This window comes from Ascaphus truei, chromosome 3, assembly GCF_040206685.1.
Source record: "Ascaphus truei isolate aAscTru1 chromosome 3, aAscTru1.hap1, whole genome shotgun sequence".
Classification (NCBI taxonomy): Eukaryota; Metazoa; Chordata; class Amphibia; order Anura; family Ascaphidae; genus Ascaphus; species Ascaphus truei.
In genome coordinates this window covers 74,279,875-74,301,474 of record NC_134485.1, presented here as the reverse complement: position 1 = coordinate 74,301,474, position 21,600 = coordinate 74,279,875, and the positions used below count along the sequence as shown (strand labels likewise).

General features: G+C 44.2%; 1 protein-coding gene across 2 annotated transcripts in view; it reads left to right on the top strand.

Annotated features, from left to right (window-relative positions):
• The window catches only part of SH3KBP1 (SH3 domain containing kinase binding protein 1), a 122,204-nt gene that overhangs the window by 30,122 nt on the left and 70,482 nt on the right, over nucleotides 1-21,600 (top strand). For both annotated transcript variants that reach the window (XR_012800428.1, XM_075594305.1), the window contains exons 3-4: nucleotides 17,930-18,024; nucleotides 19,898-20,005. Coding sequence is in view for 1 of the 2 variants with exons in the window: in XM_075594305.1 (XP_075450420.1) it covers nucleotides 17,930-18,024; nucleotides 19,898-20,005 (203 nt within the window). In the remaining variant the exon portion in view is untranslated. The remainder of the gene's footprint in view (nucleotides 1-17,929; nucleotides 18,025-19,897; nucleotides 20,006-21,600) is intronic.

Here is a 21,600-nt window from a genome sequence, read left to right as displayed (position 1 = left end):
GAGAAATGCACATTGCAGAGGGAAAGAAACACAAAGGGTAAGAGAGAAAAAAAGGGCAAACAGATTACCTATTGGTTATAAATATACAATTGTATACAAATTAAATGGGTATACATTATGAGAATCCTTGATGGAGAAGGATTTAGGAGTGCTTGTAGACAGCAGGCACAGAAATAGTGCCCAAAGTCATGCAGTAGCTGCAAAGGCAAACAAGATCTTATCTTACATTAAACGAGGAATGGATGGAAGGGAAGTAAATATAATTATACCCCTCTATAAATGAATTTTTTAAGTGAAACGTCTAGCGTGGCACTGGCACCTACAAAGTCTGTAATAGCCTTACCTCGAAATACACCTATCACTGCTCAGCTCTGGCCCAACACTTAACTAATCCCTTCCTGTGTCAGGCCTCGTCCAGGGTTACTGCTTGCTGGTGGAGGCGCGCTGAAGCGCGCTTCCGCTTGGCACTGAGCCCCTACAGCCGCAATTAGAGCGGCTTTAGTAGGGGCTCGCCTACGCTTCTGCGTGCTTGCGGAAGCGTAGGTCTTAGGAAAATTTTAAATGTTCCCGCTTGCCGGAGCGCAGGGCCGGTCACGTGAGCGGTTCGCCCAATGAGGGCGAACCAGCTCCGTGACGTCACTGGCCCGCCCCCGACACACCCCCGGACGGCGCACTGTCTAAGGCCAGGGAAAGCACCCGCTTTCCCTGAGCCTCAGCGCGCCTCCGCACGCCAGCAAGAAGCTTGGCCGAGGCCTCAGGATGTTAAAATGCATCAAGAAGCCGATCAGTTTTGGAGCGTCCCCATGTGTGTAACTCATGCGCATGCGCGCGCACATATAGGATCTATTCTGGCTGCACACTCTATGTTCCCTCTATAGACAGTGATAATGGCTGATATCATACAGTGATTATATGCTCTAACATAACACCCTCAAAGTCCCAAGTACTGTGCATACAATCTCTAGTTGACAAAAAAAGGGAACATAAATACAGGAACAAGGGAGATATTGGCAGCATCAACAATGGCGTACGCTGAGGAATTCCCAACATATTCTGAATAGCCTGAAAGACAGAGAAGAGAAGGAGTACAATACATAGTGTAAAAATCCACCTCTATATGTCAGACAAATAGATGGTTAGCCAAACAGGATATATGCCAAAAATGAAAGGTAATCACCTACTGTATGTTAATACCCCCTATGAATCTAATAAAAATATATATACAAGACATATTAAAAAAAACAATTTACTAAAGCGACAATCCCACTCATAACTCAAAGAATTGCACGTTCAGGTCCAAATCCAGTAAGAGTCACCAAGGGAATGTATAGAAGCCATCTCGGCTTGAAAAGGCGTGAACCAGATACCCAGTATAGTGTTAAGTCGAGGTCAGTCCATATCAGTCAATGTATACCGCATAATTCACATCCTATCCAACCAGAGAAGCCAAGAGGGAAGTCACGTTCACTCACCCCCGTATACCACCGACTACAAGGATATCAATGGGAGTCCCACACCTGCCGACTGCACATTCCAAATCCATGTGGGCAACCTGTTGTAACAGGCCATTAGCAACCATCGTATGGTAAGGTAACAAAAAGTGCTTGGAACTCCCACAGGGAGGCCTCTGGAACAAGGAGCTAAAGAGATAGGCAAATAAAATACCAAAGATGCCAACAGTACTAGGTCTGAGCAGAAAAGCGTCCTACGGCACTTGTCACTCACCCCCGATGTCGCTCTTGAATCCATGGTAAACGTCAGTTCTTGGCCACGTCATAACCTACAGGGAACAAATCACACTACAGTATATATATATTATTTAGGTTATGGTGGGTGAAATGGTGACTGAAAACCCTCAACCGGACTAAAAATATTACTTATGAGTACACTCACATGTATTAGACAGGTCAGCAACCCTGCTTTTCACAATTGCAAAGCCAGTACAACCAACCTCAAAGTGAAACCCAAAAGGTCGAAGCAGCTGTCTGTCAGTTGGGTAACTGGCTTTGCATCTGATCGCAGGCTGTGGTTAAAACAGCGGGCATTGGCTTAAGGGTTCCATGTAATAATGACTAAGGCAAAAGGTAACACTGTGCTCATTTGCTTGTCATTTCCCAGAATCCCTTGCTGCAGTGGAAGCACTTTCTGCTAGGTGATAATGGTGAAAAGCAGGGTTGCAGACATGTCTTAAGACATGTGAATGTGCTCACAAGTAATATTTTTATTTGCTATATATGTATATATATATATATATATATATATATATATATATATATATATATATATATATATATATATGTGTGTATGTATGTATGTATGTGTATATATATACGAACACAAAATGAAAAAAAGAGGGTTTGTTGAAAGCACACGGAAAATATGTGAAAGTACAAAATGGATTTTATTAGCAATACAAAACACAAAAATAATATTAAAATATACCTAAACACATACTAAATGAACACTGCTGAACCAAAGAATACACAATAAAAATGTAGGGACCCAAAATATGTAACATGCAAAATACATATGTATGATAATGCAAATCCAGGGGAAAATAATTTCCCCTGGAAATGCAATGGAGATCGGCCGATCAGCAACACATGATAATACAAATGACTGGAAAAAAACAATATCTACACAAACCCAAGTAAACACAGAAAAAAAAACAACAATGAAAATAGAATGAATTAATACCCTAGATGCTGTGTAGCCAAAAGGTGGTGGCTAAACCCTGGCAGTTATAATAAAGAGCCAGAGAAAGACAGAAAATAAATGTCTAAAATATGCAGAGGTGGGGTCCCCTCAAAGACTAAAATGTAAACAATGAGTCAGCAGAGAAAACAAGGGAGAAAAACATGAGAAAATAACTCCCTAAAAGTGTCCAGGCCACACAATTGGGACAAAACAATTGCTATCAGATTTAAAGCAGCAATGCAAGCCGGTAATTATCTGTGCAATGTTTGTTTTTTTTAACAGAGGATTGAAGTATGGGGTCTCCGGAGCGGAATCTTGTTAATTTCAGCTCTGGGGTCCCACTGCTTCCTGAGATACTTATCTCAGTAGTAGGTGCCGGTAGCCACCCTGCTCAGCTAGCAGGACTCACGTAATAGCCGCTTTTCAAACCCGCCCTGTGGGCCAATGGGAAGCCATGACGTCATCCGGTGCAGATTCCTATTGGCTGATGAGACGCGGGAGCTTTCAAAAGCACAGGGAAACCGGCAACTTCTATGAAGGTAACTATCTCTGGAATCAGGGCTCCCCGGAGCTGAAATGGAATGGGTTCAGCTCCGGAGACCCTCTGCTTCAATCCTTTGTAAATAATTTTGTTTTTTAAATCACTGGCTTGGATTGCTCCTTTAATTGAGAGAAGAAAAAAAAAACCTTAATTTTTTTTTCAATGGAATTCCTTTTACTGATAAATAAGGAGCTGTTTTCTGCCCAACTTTTGCAGCGGGGAGACTTAACAAAATAACTCCCATAATGCCTGAGTCTAACCCGAGACATATAGCCCATATCTCTCTGCTTTCTGTATAAAAATCAGTAGCTACTAGATGGTGTGCTGGACATTCTGAACATTCCTATCAATGTCAACAAAGTAAGTACAGACAGCACACACTAAGAAAGTCTGTGTAGCAATAACGGGTGCAGACGGGAACAGAGAGGACCCTCGTTCCTCTCAAATAATCAGTGGAACATAAACGTTCCCAACACACCAGGAAAAAAAGAACTAATAAAGGATCAGCCAAAAAGTCAAATTTAATTAACCATTAACGATGCATATAACGTCAATCAGCAATAGAGGGACAACGTGTATATAAGGTAACAGGGACAAAGACAGGGATGGGGAAGGAAAGAGAGGAAAGGAGAGGAAGAAAAAAACACGGGAAATAAAAAGTGCAGGGCAAGGGGGGCAACGTAACGTTTCGGGGTACAGACCCCTTCTTCTGGCCCGTTCCCAGGTAGACCGAAGTCACCTGGTACTTCCCTTACCCTCTGACTAGGTCCCTGAAATACACAGTGACACACTGAGACTAAATGACAAAGGTAAATGAAACAGTGGAATACCAAAGATATATAAAGAGCATATAAAGAGCTACTGCTAGTTCTCCAAGCAAAATACAGGTAAACTGGGAAGCACAAATCTCATACAGGAGTGCCTGAAAACACAGTGAAGGATAAGGAGTATAACTGGCAAAATATGGTGCTACAAGGTTAATGACCCACTGAAGTAGGCCTAAAAGAACAAAAAATTCTCAGACAGGTACAGAAATATATAGATAACTGAACCACTCATTATAACAGGTAGAACCAACATACTTGTGGCCAGCATACACAGGAACAGTCCAAAGGTAGGTTAAGCTGGAACAATGTGCAAACAAACAGCACTGCATGAGGAGCTGTACCTGTGGTCCTTAAAGCGGCGCTGCCCGTGACGTCACTGCGAGCCAGCTGGAAACATGAATAGGAGTTCCTCCAAGTGCAGGGAACAGAGCAGTGAAACCCACACATGCGCACAAGCAGGGTCCCAGCTGTCGGATCCAAGGGGCGGAGCCAGTCTAGTTCAGTGGCAAATGTGATCAGGCAAACACTCCAGGTACAGTGAAGAGGGTGGATGTATAACAGCAGCAGAGGAGAACATCACAGGGCACCAGCAGCCCAACCAGGGGCCCAGAGACATAGGGAAAAATGCACACAAGGGAGAAAGTAAAAGTATTAATTATAACTCTAATGATTGTACAACAAAGCAGCCTATTAATGGACCCTGAAACAGTCATAATGCACAATAGGGAGATACTGAACAAAGGGGTATAATACACATGTACTAATGGCAAAATAAAGGCAAATGCCCAAAACATCATCAGACATCCCAACTAGGATACACAGTAGTGTGGTGAGGCAGAGATGGAGGAGACCAAGGCGCCAAGGATAGATCACAGCACAGGATGACGGCCACAGGGGGATAGCATGCTCCGACGGTGGACGCCATGGAACCAAAGGAGACATAGATAGGTGGACAAAAGGATAGTCAGATGCAGGCAACAGTGGAACGGCAAATACACCTACATATAGGGGACCCCTAGTATAGGGCAAAGGAAACTTCAAAAGAAGCAGCTCAGATCGAGATCCTTATTGATGCCCTTTGGGGTCATGGTGCCCAAACGCCGAATCCACTGTGTCTCTTTGGGCAGCAAATGCATCTTGGTGTTACCACCACATCTACCTCTTGTATGTCCATCTATTATCTGAAACTGGATCTGACTGGAGTTGTGTCCTGCCTGTGTAAAATGATGGGCCACTGGGGCATCAGGATCCTGTCTGCGGATCGCTGCTTTGTGTTGTCGGATCCTGTCCTTGACACACTGAGTAGTCTCCCCCACATGCCCCATCCCACACGGGCATTTGATTAGATAAATCACATTCCTAGATAGACATGTGTAGAAATCCTTGATGTAATAAACTGAGCCTGTAAATGGATGCGTAAATCTATCTCCCTCCTGCATGCTGTCACACTGACTACAGCTACAGCACCGGAAACAACCCTTTTTGGGGGTACCAAGGAAGGGTGTATGATTAGTGCCACCAATATCAGCCTTCACAAGTCTATCCCTCAAATTTTTACCTCGTTTGTATGAGAAAAGAGGGTGTCACTGTATATTTCAGGGACCTAGTCACAGGGTAAAGGAAGTACCGGTGACTTCGGTGTACCTGGGAACAGGCCAGAAGAAGGGATCTGTACCCCGAAACATTACGTTGCCCCTCTTGCCCTGCACTTTTTATTTCCTGTGTTTTTTTCTTCCTCTCCTTTCCTCTCTTTCCTTCCCCATCCCTGTCTTTGTCCCTGTTCCCTTATATATACGTTGTCCCTCTATTGCTGATTGACGTTGTATGCATCGTTAATGTTTAATTAAATTTGACTTTTTGGCTGATCCTTTATTAGTTCTTTTTGTCTTGGTGTGCTGGGAACGTTTATGTTCCATTCCTATCAATGTCGTTTTTTTATATAAAAAAAGCTATCTGACTGACCTTGTCATGCTCGGGAACCATTTTTATAATTGGTTTTGTGATTGCCTGATGCCATAGGCAAGTTTAATTGCGTGTTTTTCTGCAGTCTGGGCTGAACATTGAAGCACAATAGTTTTTTCGTATTTAACATTGGTGGGCAACAGGCGGCTTACTACCTCAGCAGCCCTCTCTCCCCAGTGCAGAGGGAGTGGAGATGTTGCTGATATGGATTGTATCTTCTTCCCACTCCTTGTGCTGCTTAATAACATGTTCCCAATGTAAAGAGAGGAAGAGGACAGTATTCATTAGTGTGCCGATATTAAGAAGCTGGCTGGAGTGGAGACGCGTCTACTCACAGCTGCAACACCCCTTCTACCTATGCACTATATATATGAAGGTGATGTGCTGACCTTTTGAAGGGTCAAGAGCAGCACATGTGTCGCTTGAAGTACAGTGGCGAGAAAAAGTTTGTGAACCCCAATGATAATTACGGAAATGCCATCGTTTTACCATGATAACCTTCTAGTATCAAAACCAGTCTTTTCTTAAATATACAGTAGGGTTTATATTAACCAATTCCATGTTTTTTTAAACAAAATGATATATGAATTGGAAAAACAATGAGTAATTAAAAGTCAGGGTATGTGCAAAAGTAAGTGAAACCCTGGTTTTATTAGCTAAATTAAAGGAGATAATTAGAATCAGGTGTTTAATTAGGTAGATCTGAAGGGGTGAGTTTGGGAGGCCCCACCCAACATAAAGATCAGACATTTTATGAGTTTGGTCTTCACCATACAGGGTTGTGGAAACATGTCATGCCACGATCAAAAGAAGTTTCTGGGGACCTCAGAAAAGCAGTTATTGATGCTCATCAGTGAAGAAAGGGTTACAAAACCATTCTAAGGATTTGGGACTCCACCAATCCATTGTCAGACAAATAGTCTACAAATGGAGAAAGTTCAAGACCACAGTCACTCTCCCAGAAGCGGTAATCCTATCCAAAGTATCTCCAAGAACAAACCGGCAAATCATCCAGGAAGTGACAAAGAACCCCAGAGCAACATCTAAGGATCTGCAGGCCACTCTCACCTTGGCTAATGTGAGTGCTCATGACTCAACTATCAGAAATAGACTGAATAATAATGGTGTTCATGGAAGGATAGCCAGGAGGAAACCACTGCTTTCTAAAAAGAAGACTGCTTCCTGTCTGAAGTTTGCCAAAGAGCACATAGATGGTACACAAGACTTCAGGAACAATGTTCTCTGGACAGACAAGTCAAATGTAGAACTTTTTGGCCTCAATCAGAAACATTATGTTTGGCAAAAATCACACTACGTTAGAACAGAAGAACCTCATCCCAACTGTCAAGCATGGTGGTAGGAGCGTGATGGTTTGGGGCTGCTTTCCTGCCTTGGCACCTGGATGGCTTGCCATCATTCACAAAACCATGAATTCTGCATTGTATCAGAAAATTTTAGAGGAGAATGTCAGGCCATCCGTCCGTGAGCTGCTCAAGGGGGTTCCACCAGGTACTGAATCTAAAGGGCACTGACGGCCCACAAAGTGCAATATATGTTGTATGGGACTGATAGAATCTAGAGATAAGGGCATTTGTTTTGCCAGAGATGGGATGATATAAACAAGCCATTCTTTGGAGGGTTCTGCAAGGTTCAGGGGGTGTGGTCTAGAAGGTATTCCACAAAAGAGTGAATTTATTAAACATGAGGGTATTAGGTAATGACCTCTATGCTAATGAATAACGTTTAGATATGTATCAACGTTGAAAGGAGACAAATGTAATAAGGCCAGACACGTGAGGTTTAGAAGGTGGCCAGGGACAGATACCCATTGGTTACTCAAGTTTAGGAGCACAGCACTCAAAATGAGTCCGGTTACATTCGTCAAACTCACCTGAATCTATTAATATGACTCACGTGTGTCTAAGTATTGGGGAAATTAAGTTATGAGTGCGTTTCTATATTCAGCCAGACTTTTAAACATCAGGAGAAATAGTTTTTAAATTTTTTCCCCCATAGTCATGAAATTGTCAGGAGAGCTAATTTACAACAGGGGTGGGTCTTACGTTGTTTCCATGCGGGAGAAACGCTACAAAAGAGGTGTGTTTGGGATCAGACACGTGAATTTACATCATCTACTCCAGTGACCTCTCTGGGAAAGACCTATGACATATGGTAGCATACTGTACACTACCGACACACTTAATCCTAGCAGGGCTAGTTCCGCAAGCCGGGGGATGCCCCGGCTTGCTAGCCCCACTCCCTCGGCGTGCGTGCGCGGTCACGCGTCATCGGGTGCCAGCGCCCCCTGCACGCGCGTCCAGGGCTCTGGTGTCCCGCGATGTGGTGGACGGCGGCAGGGGGTTCCGGGGGACCCGGCGGACCCGGCAGCGGGAGGGAGAGCGCCCCGATCGGAGGGCGCTCTTCCGCTGCTTCGGCGCGTGCCCGGCACCCTCCGGCGCGCGCCAGGTTACTGCTGCGGCCGAGAACGGGCAAATGCTCGAATAAACTCGGCCGCAGCAGTATAAGGATTTCTGTTTATTTTATTTTAAGAAGCTTCTGCATTTATTGTACAGTAACTGTATGTTCTTGTAATAATCTTTTTCTGTAATCTGAAGCGCTATATATATATATATATATATATATATATATATATATATAGAGGTATCAGTACCGTGTTAGCCGAGCTTCAATAATCAAAAAATAAATAGATGATACCGTTCTGTGGCTAACGAAATGCTTTTATTTGTGTGAGCTTTCGAGATACACTGATCTCTTCTTCCGGCGATGTTACAATGAATGAAGCAAGCAAAGGGTATACTTAAAAACAGTGTCTCTTGGAATGTTATCTGTGCTTGTCCTTCCCCCAGTGTGGATGAGATTTATGGCTTAAATAGTCGGGCAATGAGAGCCAAGGCCCGCCCCACAGTCAGCCAATGGGAGAGCTTGACAGCCAATGAGAGCGCGCACAAACCCACAGACAAACATATTTTGAGTTTTATATATTTATATATATATATATATATATATATATATATATATATAACAAACAAAAGAAAAAAGCTGCGCCTCTGCTTACGGTTATATAGATATGTACAATGGAACTGGCTGTAATGTAAAATTCTACACTATATAAACTAATAGGTGATAAATTGTAAATAATATCATCTAGCACAAATAATAATAATAAAGCCTGTAAACCATAAGAATTAATAACAAGGTTAATACAATATATATGTTATCCAAACAAGGGAAAGAGTGTAAAAACCAGTCCTCAAAAAATTCCAATTTGATGATGTGGGTTCTGGTGTAGAGGGTCTCCGGCTGCTCTCAAAGTGGACAAACCACATCCACAGGGAATCTAAAAGAAAAAAGGAAGAGAGAGCGCACGCCCATAGCGTAACATAGTAAATTTACTATTTTACGATTTGGGTGTGCGCTCTCTCTTCCTTTTTTCTTATTTATATATATATATATTGTGACAGAAACCAGGGGTTGGTAATAAACTCCATATACAGGGCTCCCAGGATACTGAACAGTTTCTGTCCTGTCTAAGCTGAACAGGGCAGCCTCGTGGTACAGGCACTCCATTCCACAGTTTGTCTGCTGCCTGTTTTCTGTCACCTGTCATGCTGATTAGAGTTCAGGTATATAAGACCTGTTTCCTGTTTCCTCTGAGCCCCGCCCAAGAGCCTGGAAGGCTGCTGAACTGCAGAGGGGTGAGAAAGCCTCTTTCCCAAATCGCTTCATTCATTCTGTTAGTTTGTCTAAAGACTGCAAAGGTACTTATTTTGTTGGTGGAAGTGGACAAGCCACTTCCAACTCTGAGTCAGGGACATCTAAGTTTAAGTTATCGCTCAGACGAGCAGCTTTTTGTTTGGCTTTGTTTTCTGTTTGCACTGTGGCAGTCTCAGTGCCTGGGACTGAATAAACCAGGCATAGCCTGTTTAAAGGAACAGTACGTGACGTCTCATCATTTAACCTACCCTAAAAGACCGTGTTCTAACAGTCCCGGACAGACGGCGGAGCCCCGGAGTAAGCCGTTTGTCACATATGGTGGAGAATGCGGGCAGAACACTGAAAGGTCTGGGGGTTAAAGAACTTTAAAAAAAAAAAAAAAAAAAAAGAAGGTTTTTTTTTTCTCTCTCTCCAAACAAGATGGAAGACGTGGTGAGTGCGCTGGTACGCAATGTCGCTGTCCAGAAAGACGCGAATGAAGCCCAGCAACAGGCGAGTGAAACCCAGCGACAGCTGTTAATAGCCCAGCAAGAGACTAATGCAAACCAGCAAGAGACAAACCGCCTGCTGAGAGAGGAGCAAAAGCGGTTCGCTCAGGGCTTACAGCAGGAACTCGAGATCCTGAGGGGGACTATCAGTAACCTTCCACTGGCAGCGGCAGCCCCAGTTCCGAAAATGACCAGGGCAAGCCACTACCTTCAGAAGATGGGACCCTCGGATGATGTGGAAGCCTATCTTCTCACGTTTGAACGCACGGCACAGAGAGAGGGATGGCCAGAAGCTGAGTGGGCTGGTCTAATCGCACCCTTCCTAAGCGGCGAACCCCAGAAGGCTTACTTTGATCTAGAGCCAGCCGAAGCTAACGTCTATGCAAAATTGAAGTTCGAGATCCTCGCCCGCCTCGGCGTAACCACGGCTGTTCGTGCCCAAAGGTTTCACGCATGGTCCTTCACGATGGATAAAGCCACCCGAAGCCAGATGTATGACCTCATCCACCTCGCCCGGAAGTGGCTACAACCCGAGATCAACTCAGCAAGCCACATCGTGGAACGGTTGGTCATGGACCAGTTCTTGAGGAAACTTCCCTCTGCCTTACGCCGTTGGGTCAGTCGGAGTGACCCCCACAATGCGGATGAGCTTGTGGCCCTTGTAGAAAGGTACAGTGCAGCAGAAGAGCACCCGCAACCCACAGTCGTGGAGCAACCCCACTATCCGAGGTTCCAGGACTCTTCCAGAGACGGTAAAAGGGTACCGGGGTTAAGGGGCGCTGAAGAGCGGCGACCACCTTCACGCCGCTCCAGCAACAGTGGTTCGCACACTAAGGGCAATAGCCAACATGGGGAGCCGGGAAAAGGCTCTAAGTGGGACACAGACTATGTACCTAAATGTGTAAATTGTCATGAGAGGGGCCACACAGCAAAAATCTGCCCACTAAATGATGAGCCCATGCAATGCAACAGCGTGGAACCTTATTCGCTGTTGTCCCAATGTATGGGCCCTAGCCCAGAGGACCCCTTGAATAACCATCTGTGGGCATTTGTAAAGGTTAATGGTAAGAGGGTTCGGGCACTTCTTGACTCTGGGAGTATGGTCACACTAGTGTCCGAATACCTATTGCCCATTAAGAAGAAACAGGTAAACAGTTCACAAAGAGTGGCAATTTGTTGTATACATGGGGATAATCATGAATATTCCACTGTTGATGTTTTTTTTGAAACAGAATTTGGTTCTTTAGATTTCAAGGTGGGTGTTGTACCCAAACTGGCACATGATGTGTTAATAGGGACCGACTTTCCCCATTTTCTAAAAATGTGGTCCCCAGCTCAGAATAGCACCCAGAGTTCAATAGCAGACCATAACGAAGTGTTAGAAGAAACAAATCCTTTCCCTTTTTCAGAAATGGAGGTTGACGAGGGCCCAAATAAGAAGGGGGAAAAGGAGGAGTGCTGTGAAATTCCCTTCCCCATCACTACTTTGGTAGGGAATACCCCAAATCAAGATGTTGATCAGGCACTTACCACCCCAGTACAGGATAAGACCCTCGCTGACCTAGAGGTCAGTCCTGGGAGTTTTAAGAAGGCCCAGTGGGAGGACCCCACATTAGCGGTAGCAAGGGGAAATATACGGGACCAGAATAGTACTCATGGCAAACCAGATAGGTCACTTGCTTACCCCTACTTCGAGGTAGAGAACGACCTAGTATATCGGGTTGATAAAAGAAAATCAGTTACAACTAAACAATTGTTGGTACCACGGACATTCCGTAACGTAGTATTACACCTCGCACATAGTCATCCATTGGGGGGACACCTAGGGGTGGAAAAGACAAAAGAAAAGGTTCTCCGAAGCTTCTATTGGCCTGGGGTTCTGGCAGAAATTACAAACTATTGTTCCTCATGCCCAGAATGTCAGATCACCGCCCCGTTCAAAGCATACCGCAGCCCATTGGTACCCCTTCCCATAATAGAGGTACCATTTGACCGGATTGCTATGGATCTAGTAGGACCCCTAATAAAGTCTGCTAGGGGACATCAGCATATATTGGTAATATTAGATTATGCTACCCGATATCCGGAGGCAGTTCCCCTACGTAGCACCTCTGCTAAAAACATAGCAAAAGAGTTAGTACTTCTGTTTTCCCGGGTCGGAATTCCTAAAGAGATCTTATCTGACCAGGGAACACCGTTTATGTCCCAAGTAACAAAAGAGCTATGTAAACTCCTAAAAATCAAGCATCTCAGAACCTCAGTCTATCATCCACAAACAGATGGTTTAGTGGAAAGGTTCAATAAAACCTTAAAGAGCATGTTACGCCGGGCGGTCGATAAGGATGGGAAAAACTGGGACTGTTTGTTACCATACCTGTTATTTGCCATTAGGGAAGTTCCCCAGTCATCCACAGGCTTCTCCCCGTTTGAACTATTGTATGGCCGACATCCAAGGGGCTTACTGGATATAGCCAAAGAAACTTGGGAACACGAGGTTACCCCTTACAGAAGTGTAATAGAGCATGTTGCCCAAATGCAGGACCGCATTGCTGCAGTCCTACCCATAGTGAGGGAACACATGGAGAAAGCTCAAGAAGCACAAAGGAATACGTATAATAAGGGTGCTAGGGTCAGAATTTTTTTTCCAGGTGATAGGGTACTAGTTCTGGTTCCCACCGTGGAGAGTAAATTCCTTGCTAAATGGCATGGGCCATATGAGGTCTTGGAAAGAGTGGGAGAAGTAAATTATAGGGTAAGGCAGCCAGGTAGGAGGAAACCTGAGCAAATTTACCATATAAACCTACTCAAGCCCTGGAAAGATAGAGAGGTCTTGTTAACCCTAGTACCCCCAGGTCCGTCAGAGAATCAAGAAACTGACCCAGAGGTTAGCATAGCTGAAACACTGTCCGTGCATCAGAAACGAGAGGTCCAGAGTTTAGTGAGAAGGAACAAAGAAATCTTCTCTACACAGCCAGGTAAAACTAACGTAATTAAACATGACATAGTCTCTGAACCGGGGGTCCGAGTTAACCTTAAACCGTACCGAATCCCAGAGGCCAAGAGAGAGGCTATAAGTTTAGAGGTTAAAAAAATGCTAAAACTAGGCGTTATTGAGGAATCCCAAAGTGGGTGGAACAGCCCTATAGTTTTAGTCCCAAAGCCAGACGGTACAACAAGGTTTTGCAATGACTACCGGAAACTAAACGCGGTGTCAAAATTTGATACTTATCCTATGCCCAGGGTGGATGAACTTGTAGAGAGACTGGGCAAAGCCCGATATCTCACAACCCTAGACCTAACAAAAGGGTACTGGCAGGTTCCCCTCACAGAAAGGGCAAAAGAAAAAACAGCCTTCTCAACCCCAGACGGCCTCTTTCAATATAAGGTGCTGCCTTTTGGCTTACATGGAGCTCCCGCCACATTCCAAAGAATGATGGATAAAATTTTAAAACCACATGTTCGGTACGCTGCCGCCTACCTGGATGATGTGGTAATCCATAGTGAAGATTGGCAGTCCCACCTTCCAAAGGTCCAAGCTGTGCTCGACGCAGTTCGGTCTGCTGGACTAACTGCTAACCCCGCTAAATGCACTATTGGTCTGGAGGAGGCCAAGTATCTGGGGTATTCTATTGGTAGAGGGTTACTCAAACCACAAACACTCAAAGTAGAGGCGATACAAAATTGGCCAAGGCCAGTCACAAAAAAACAAGTAAGGACCTTTTTGGGGTTAATTGGCTACTATAGGAGGTTTATTCCCAATTTTGCAACTAAGGCAACCCCACTAACCGACCTCACAAAAGCAAGAGGACCGCTAATGGTAAAGTGGTCCCCCGAAGCCGAACAGGCCTTTAGAAGCCTGAAAGAAGCTCTCTGTGCCCAACCAGTGTTGGTCACACCTGACTTCTCCAAAGAGTTCGTAGTCCAAACCGACGCATCTGAGGTAGGGCTGGGGGCGGTACTCTCCCAGGAGTCTCAAGGGGAGGAGCACCCCATCCTTTATTTAAGTAGGAAACTAAATCCCCAGGAGAAAAATTACTCCATAGTCGAGAAAGAGTGTCTCGCAATAAAGTGGGCTGTAGAGACACTCAAGTATTATCTGTTGGGGAGAAAGTTCCGATTGGTCACAGATCATGCACCCCTTACCTGGATGTGTCAAAATAGGGAGAAGAACGCTAGGGTGACCAGGTGGTTCCTAAGCCTACAGCCCTTTAAATTTTCTGTGGAACACAGGTCGGGGCACAAACATGGCAATGCCGACGGGTTGTCAAGGATGCACTCCCTAATATCCATGGTCGCTCACCCCTCGAGGTCTGAGCTGGGGGGGAGGATATGTGACAGAAACCAGGGGTTGGTAATAAACTCCATATACAGGGCTCCCAGGATACTGAACAGTTTCTGTCCTGTCTAAGCTGAACAGGGCAGCCTCGTGGTACAGGCACTCCATTCCACAGTTTGTCTGCTGCCTGTTTTCTGTCACCTGTCATGCTGATTAGAGTTCAGGTATATAAGACCTGTTTCCTGTTTCCTCTGAGCCCCGCCCAAGAGCCTGGAAGGCTGCTGAACTGCAGAGGGGTGAGAAAGCCTCTTTCCCAAATCGCTTCATTCATTCTGTTAGTTTGTCTAAAGACTGCAAAGGTACTTATTTTGTTGGTGGAAGTGGACAAGCCACTTCCAACTCTGAGTCAGGGACATCTAAGTTTAAGTTATCGCTCAGACGAGCAGCTTTTTGTTTGGCTTTGTTTTCTGTTTGCACTGTGGCAGTCTCAGTGCCTGGGACTGAATAAACCAGGCATAGCCTGTTTAAAGGAACAGTACGTGACGTCTCATCATTTAACCTACCCTAAAAGACCGTGTTCTAACAGTCCCGGACAGACGGCGGAGCCCCGGAGTAAGCCGTTTGTCACAATATATATATATATATATATATATACACACAATTTTTAATTTTTTTGTATATTTCTTGGGTGTGGCAGCAGATAGATATGATTGCAATTAAGTAAGGTGTTAATATTAACTAATTTAAAGTACCTCGTGGAGGAGAGAGATGTTGGCTAGAGCAGGGGAGCGCAAACTTTTTGTGCTGCGCCCCCCTGTCTCTCTGCCCCCGGCTCTCGCGCCCCCCTGCCTTCCTTCAGCCGCGTCAGATGACGCTGCGTGGGCGTGTGACGTCAGGTCACATGGTGCCGCGGCGTCTATTGACGCCGCGTTGCCATGGCGACGCAACACAGACGGCTGAATCCCGGTAAGTAAATAGTTGCAGGGGCCTCACGCGATCCCCTGGCATTTAATTTAAATGCCTGGGGGAAGAGCACGGGGCCTCTGCAACTGCCCGCGCCCCCCCAGTACAATCTCCCGCCCCCCCTGGGGGTCGCGCCCCCCACTTTGCGCACCGCTGGGCTAGAGTATCCATGTGTATTAACCCTGGTTGCATATCTAAGTCCCGTCCTCACTTCTGTGCTGTGACAGATGGTATAGTGGGACGAATTGAGGGGAGATATTGTTAATTTGAGGGACCTTTGTGGAAGGTGAAAAGTGGGCCAGCTAGAGAGCTGTGTATTAACCCTTGCCCCATGTGCATGTCACGTGCTCACTATTAGTGTAGCGTTATTTATAACAAAATGAAGAAAATCAGGGCTCCACGGATTTGCTCAATGAACTAATTTATTACCAATAGACTTGACGTTTCGGCCACACAGGCCTTTCTCAAATGAAGAAAGGCCTGTGTGGCCGAAACGTCAAGTCTATTGGTAATAAATTAGTTCATTGAGCAAATCCGTGGAGCCCTGATTTTCTTCATTTCGTTAACCCTGGATTGACACAGAGAATCCTGAACCAGGAGCACCGGTAGTTGTATCCCCTTTTGATTTTTTATTAGTGTGCAGCATTTATTATCTTTCTACTCAGTCTGTTATTTATAAATTGCTTTTTCTGGTTTATTTCAGGCATAGCATATTATATTATACACCGTAGCTACCTTACCATCTCTCCACTCCCCCCCGCCTTCAGTACATTATATGTTGTTAATTCTATTTACTATGTGTTTAGAACTTATTTTAATGTATTAATTAATTAAATGTTAAGTTTTAATTGCCAAGGAGTGCACTTCCAAATGAGCTTCTAGTTGTTAAGCGTTGGCACTAAAATGCCTTCACTCCTCAGCTGTTGTTAGCTAATGTTATTATCTGCTCATTAGTTGCACCCACCGTCACACTAGACGTTTAAGGCACATCCATACTACACCTACATTATTAATTTAGTGAGCATTATATATCTTTTTTGTTTACATGTTATTTATAACAGCCATATTGTGAAAATAATACATTTTGTTAACCTATATAAATATAATGAAACATCAGTGCCGCGTGAAATACATTTTAAAGTTGATACATAGTAACTTCATTCTGCGCAAACACTATTAACAGTCTTTTTAGCCTAATTTCGATGCACTCTATTTTTTGCCACACAAACATTCTTCTTCGGTACATTTAACATCTGTACGTAACGCTATCAATTTCTTTGCACCAAAGCAAATTTTTAAAATACTTTTTCACGCAGATGTAGAAATATACATATTGGTGCACACAGGCACGATTGAAATTGAGTTTAAGATACTAAGGCTAAGTCCATAGTGATTTTAGCCGTGCGGAGGCGCGCTGAGGCTGAGGGAAAGCGGTCCGGGGGCGTGTCGGGTGGGGGGCCTGTGACGTCATGGAGCTGGTTCGCCCTCATTGGGCGAACCGCTCACGTGACCGGCCCTGCGCTCTGGCGAGCGCAGAAACGAAAAATTGTTTAAGACCTACGCTTCCGCACGCTTGCGGGAGCGTGCGCGAGCCCCTACTAAAGCCGCTCTCATTGCGGCTGCAGGGGCTCACTGCCGAGCAGCAGCGCACCTCAGCACGGTCGCTGACCATGCCCGAGGCCTAATGTTGCACCAAAGAGCTGTTTGCGATGCTTAGTACATACTGTAGTGTAGTGTAAGTGCAAATGTATTGGTTAGTAATTAAATGCGGTGTGGCTGGTGGTCCTTGGTGTAGTGGTTAAGGTTTTGGTCTGGAGTACACACATTTCTTGTGGTTTCAATTTCGGTCAGGATCTTGGGCAATTGAATACATTTCTTTGTATCTTCCCATAGCATATTTGCAAATAATATATTTATGATGATTACATAAACAGGTAGAGTCGTATAGACTAAGCCATAAGGCATCAAATTCGCATTTAAGTAAATAGGCTATATGGTACGTAATGGCTTACTTAGCATCACTTAGTAAATATGGCCTGTCTAACTGAATGTCTCTTCACTTTATGGCCAAGTACTATATTTAGAACAAAACTTGCATGCTTTTTCTTTACTTTTACACAGCGGTTTTGTAGTCAAAGAATAGATGAGAGAATAGGAACTCTTTCCAGAATACACATTTTCTTTCCTTCACCATGTTCATGTAACAAGACGTGTTACCTCTCTCCCATGCCCTCCTTTTCCCCCTTTCCTTTCTCCTCTCTTAAATATGATACACCAACAGGAATTTGTCAAATACATTTCTAATAGTTATTAGAAAATGAATACTGTGTCAAAATAAAATGATAATAAACGACATTACCCTTCAGGAGATATCATGACACCTAACTCATTATGTTTGATAAAAAACACAGAGGAAATAAAATCTCTTTCTCTCTTGCAGCCAAGGAATATTGTAAAGTTCTGTTCCCATATGAAGCGCAGAATGAAGATGAATTGACAATCAGAGAGGGTGAAATTGTCATTGTTGTAAACAAGGTAAATGCTCCACAATTTATCTTCCTTCTATTTCGACACATTTCTATAGTGCACGTAAGATTAATGAATGCCACAAATTCGTTCCATTTGATTTTTTTGCCTTGCTTGCTTGTGCGTATTTTTGCTATGAGTCAATTGTTTCCCACTGCGGGACTTAGTCAATCTTACACCAAGAAACACACAGGTGTAGGCAACATTATGACCTGAGTAGTGCTCATCCTATGGAGTAACAGATTTGGCCAGAATCATTTGTGAGGGCCTATCAGTAAACAGTGATGGTGGTGATGGAATGGGTATCATGACACAGGTGACGCCTACCTTGACATGATTGAAGTGATATAGTGATGGAATTTGAGTATGGATCCGATTGGTCAAATTAAGAGGCGAGTGAAAATGAAAGGCTGGTGAGTAGATTGTCAAAGCAACGATTTTTGCAAGATAGATGGCCACCCTTTGGGAAGCTTATGAAGGAATCCAATGGTCATGGGTTAAAGACAGGAAGTTGCACCAGGGGAGCTGGACTGTGGCCCAACATCTGGAGACCTCATAGTTACAACAGTGCTGTGATTGCTACTTTAAAATATTGCTTATGTTGTTCTATTTTTTCTTTATTTAACAATCTCTGGTTTTAATTGTAGTTGAAGCACATTCATTGCAATGTACAGTATTTTCTTTTCTCAACACTAACTGGGAACAAAGCTATGCTTTTCCACTAAATATGCTGAATTGGCTGTGTTGTCTTTTTGTTCTGATTAAAAGACATACAGTATTGTCCATAAATAACCAAAATAAGAGAAAACACATGCCAACCAAAACAGAATAATAATAGATCATCATCAGTCTGCATGTAGCTGGAGAATAGCAGAGAATTTGTTCCCATTCCACATTGTGATAAAAGTGTGGGCATTTTTTGGCAGTGGGAGATACAATAACCACATTATGAACAAGTTATGTGTCTAAAATAAATGTGTCGTCTGCTAACTCCTTATTCTTGTGCTACTTTGATTTACCAGGAACATATAATTCCTTCTCAAAGAATTGGGATTAAAAGGGCAAAAATGATCGCTTTACTGTGAATTTATATCCTTTCTTGACAAAGGAACCTTAAATGCATTTTAGGCCCCCCTCGCAGCGAACTGGGTAATATACTGTAATTACGTATTGAAAAGAGTCGTTCTTTTTCTTCCTTACCACCGTTACATTTGTTACTCTAATAATAATAATAACAATAACAATTTTATTTAATATACAGTAGCGCTTTTCTTCCAATAGGACCCAAAGCGCTTTACAATTACAGTATAGCGTGCGGTACGCAGCACCGAGGGTTTTTACAGATACAGTCCCTGCCCAGAGGAGTTTACAATCTATATGTTGGTGCCTGAGGCACAGGGAGACAAAGTGACTTACCCAAGGTCACAAGGAGCTGACACCGGCAAAGGTGGCTCAATCAGTGGCTGCACCACATGTCATAGAGTAGGTATATCCATAAAACCTGGCCTGTTGGTGGCCCTTGAGGACTGAGTTTGATACCCCTGCCCTAAGCGGTTAACATACTATATCAAAGTCTGGCAGGGGGTAAAACTGGAGAAAAGAAACAGCAGAGTTACTGTATCAAAGAAAAAGGTCAAAAGGAAACAGAGAGGGTTTCACTTCGATAAATAAGGTGACGTTTTATTTTGCTCTAATCTTGCCCCAGTTGTGCAGAGAGGAAGGAGCCTGTGATATATGGTCCTCTTAAGTCTGTACATACTGTAGAAAAAAAGGACACTTCTCAACCTCCTCTGTACCATCACAATTTTACCACTGAAATTTTTTTTACAGCTCTGTTATCGTATACGGACGTGTTAACATGTAATGTTTCCCTTCTCTGTAGGATTGTGTAGACGTGGGATGGTGGGAAGGAGAGCTTAACGGCAGAAGGGGAGTATTTCCAGACAACTTTGTCAAGGCTCTTCCTTTTGATTTTGAGAAGGAGGTTCATGTAAGTACCAGGGATTATTTCCTTTTCTTTCCTGGTGTGGAGAAGCTACCTCCAATTCTTTTTTTTTTTGGTCTGTTTTATGAAATGTGACATGAACATGGCTGTAAGAACAAACTAAAGAAATGTGCGAGAACTTAAGTATTACAAAAGTCTTTTTTGCCATTGTTCATTTTTATCCATAACTTCATTCTTTTGAAATGCTGATGCCTATTTATTGATAAAAAATGTTTTACCTGGAAGTAATACATTGAGAGTTACCGCTGGTTTTCAAGTATATCCTGGGCACAGAGTTATAATGACAATACATGGTGTGACAGAAACCAGGGGATGGTAATAAATTCCGTATATAGGGCTCCCAGGATACTAGACAGTTTCTATCCTGTTTGGCCTGGGAGTGCAGCCTTATAATACATACACTCCATCCCACAGTTTGGCAAGCGCTGGAACTGAGGGATGAGAGATCCAGACCAGAGTTTGTCTGCTGCCTGATTTCTGTCACCTGTCATGCTAATTAGGAATCAGGTATGAAAGACTGATTTCCTGTTTGCTCTGGTCTCCCCACCAGAGCCAGGAGGCTGGAAGGCTGCTGAACTACAGAGGGGAGAAGCCTCTTCCCCAAACAGGTTCAATCTTTCTGTTCATTTGTGTAAGACTGCAAAAGTACCGTGTTTTGATGTTGGAAGTGGAAAAGCCACTTCCAACCCTGAGTCAGGGATATCTAAGTTAAGTTATCGCTCAGGTGAGCAGCTTTTGTTTTGATCTGTTTTCTGTTGTATGCACTGTGGCAGTCTCAGTGCCTGGGACTGAATAAACCAGGCATAGCCTGTTTAAAGGAACAGTACGTGACGCCTCATCATTTAACCTACCCTAAAAGACCGTGTTCTAAACAGTCCCGGACAAACGACGGAGCCCCGGAGTAAGCCGTTTGTCACATATGGTGGAGAATGCGGGCAGAGCACTAGGGGGTCTGCGGGTTGAAGAACTTTGAAAAAAAAAAAAAAAAAAAAAGTTTTTTTCATCCTCTGCAAACAAGATGGAAGACGTGGTGGGTGCGCTGGTACGCAATGTCGCTGCCCAGAAAGACGCGAATGAAGCCCTGCAAAACGCGAATGCAAACCAGCAAGAGACAAACCGCTTGCTGAGAGAGGAGCAACAGCGGTTCGCTCAGGGCTTACAGCAGGAACTCGAGATCCTGAGGGGGACTATCAGTAACCTTCCACTGGCAGCGGCAGCCCCAGTACCGAAAATGACCAGGGCAAGCCACTACCTTCAGAAGATGGGACCCTCGGATGATGTGGAAGCCTATCTTCTCACGTTTGAACGCACGGCACAGAGAGAGGGATGGCCAGAAGCTGAGTGGGCTGGTCTAATCGCACCCTTCCTAAGCGGCGAACCCCAGAAGGCTTACTTTGATCTAGAGCCAGCCGAAGCTAACGTCTATGCAAAATTGAAGTTCGAGATCCTCGCCCGCCTCGGCGTAACCACGGCTGTTCGCGCCCAAAGGTTTCACGCATGGTCCTTCACGATGGATAAAGCCACCCGAAGCCAGATGAATGACCTCATCCACCTCGCCCGGAAGTGGCTACAACCCGAGA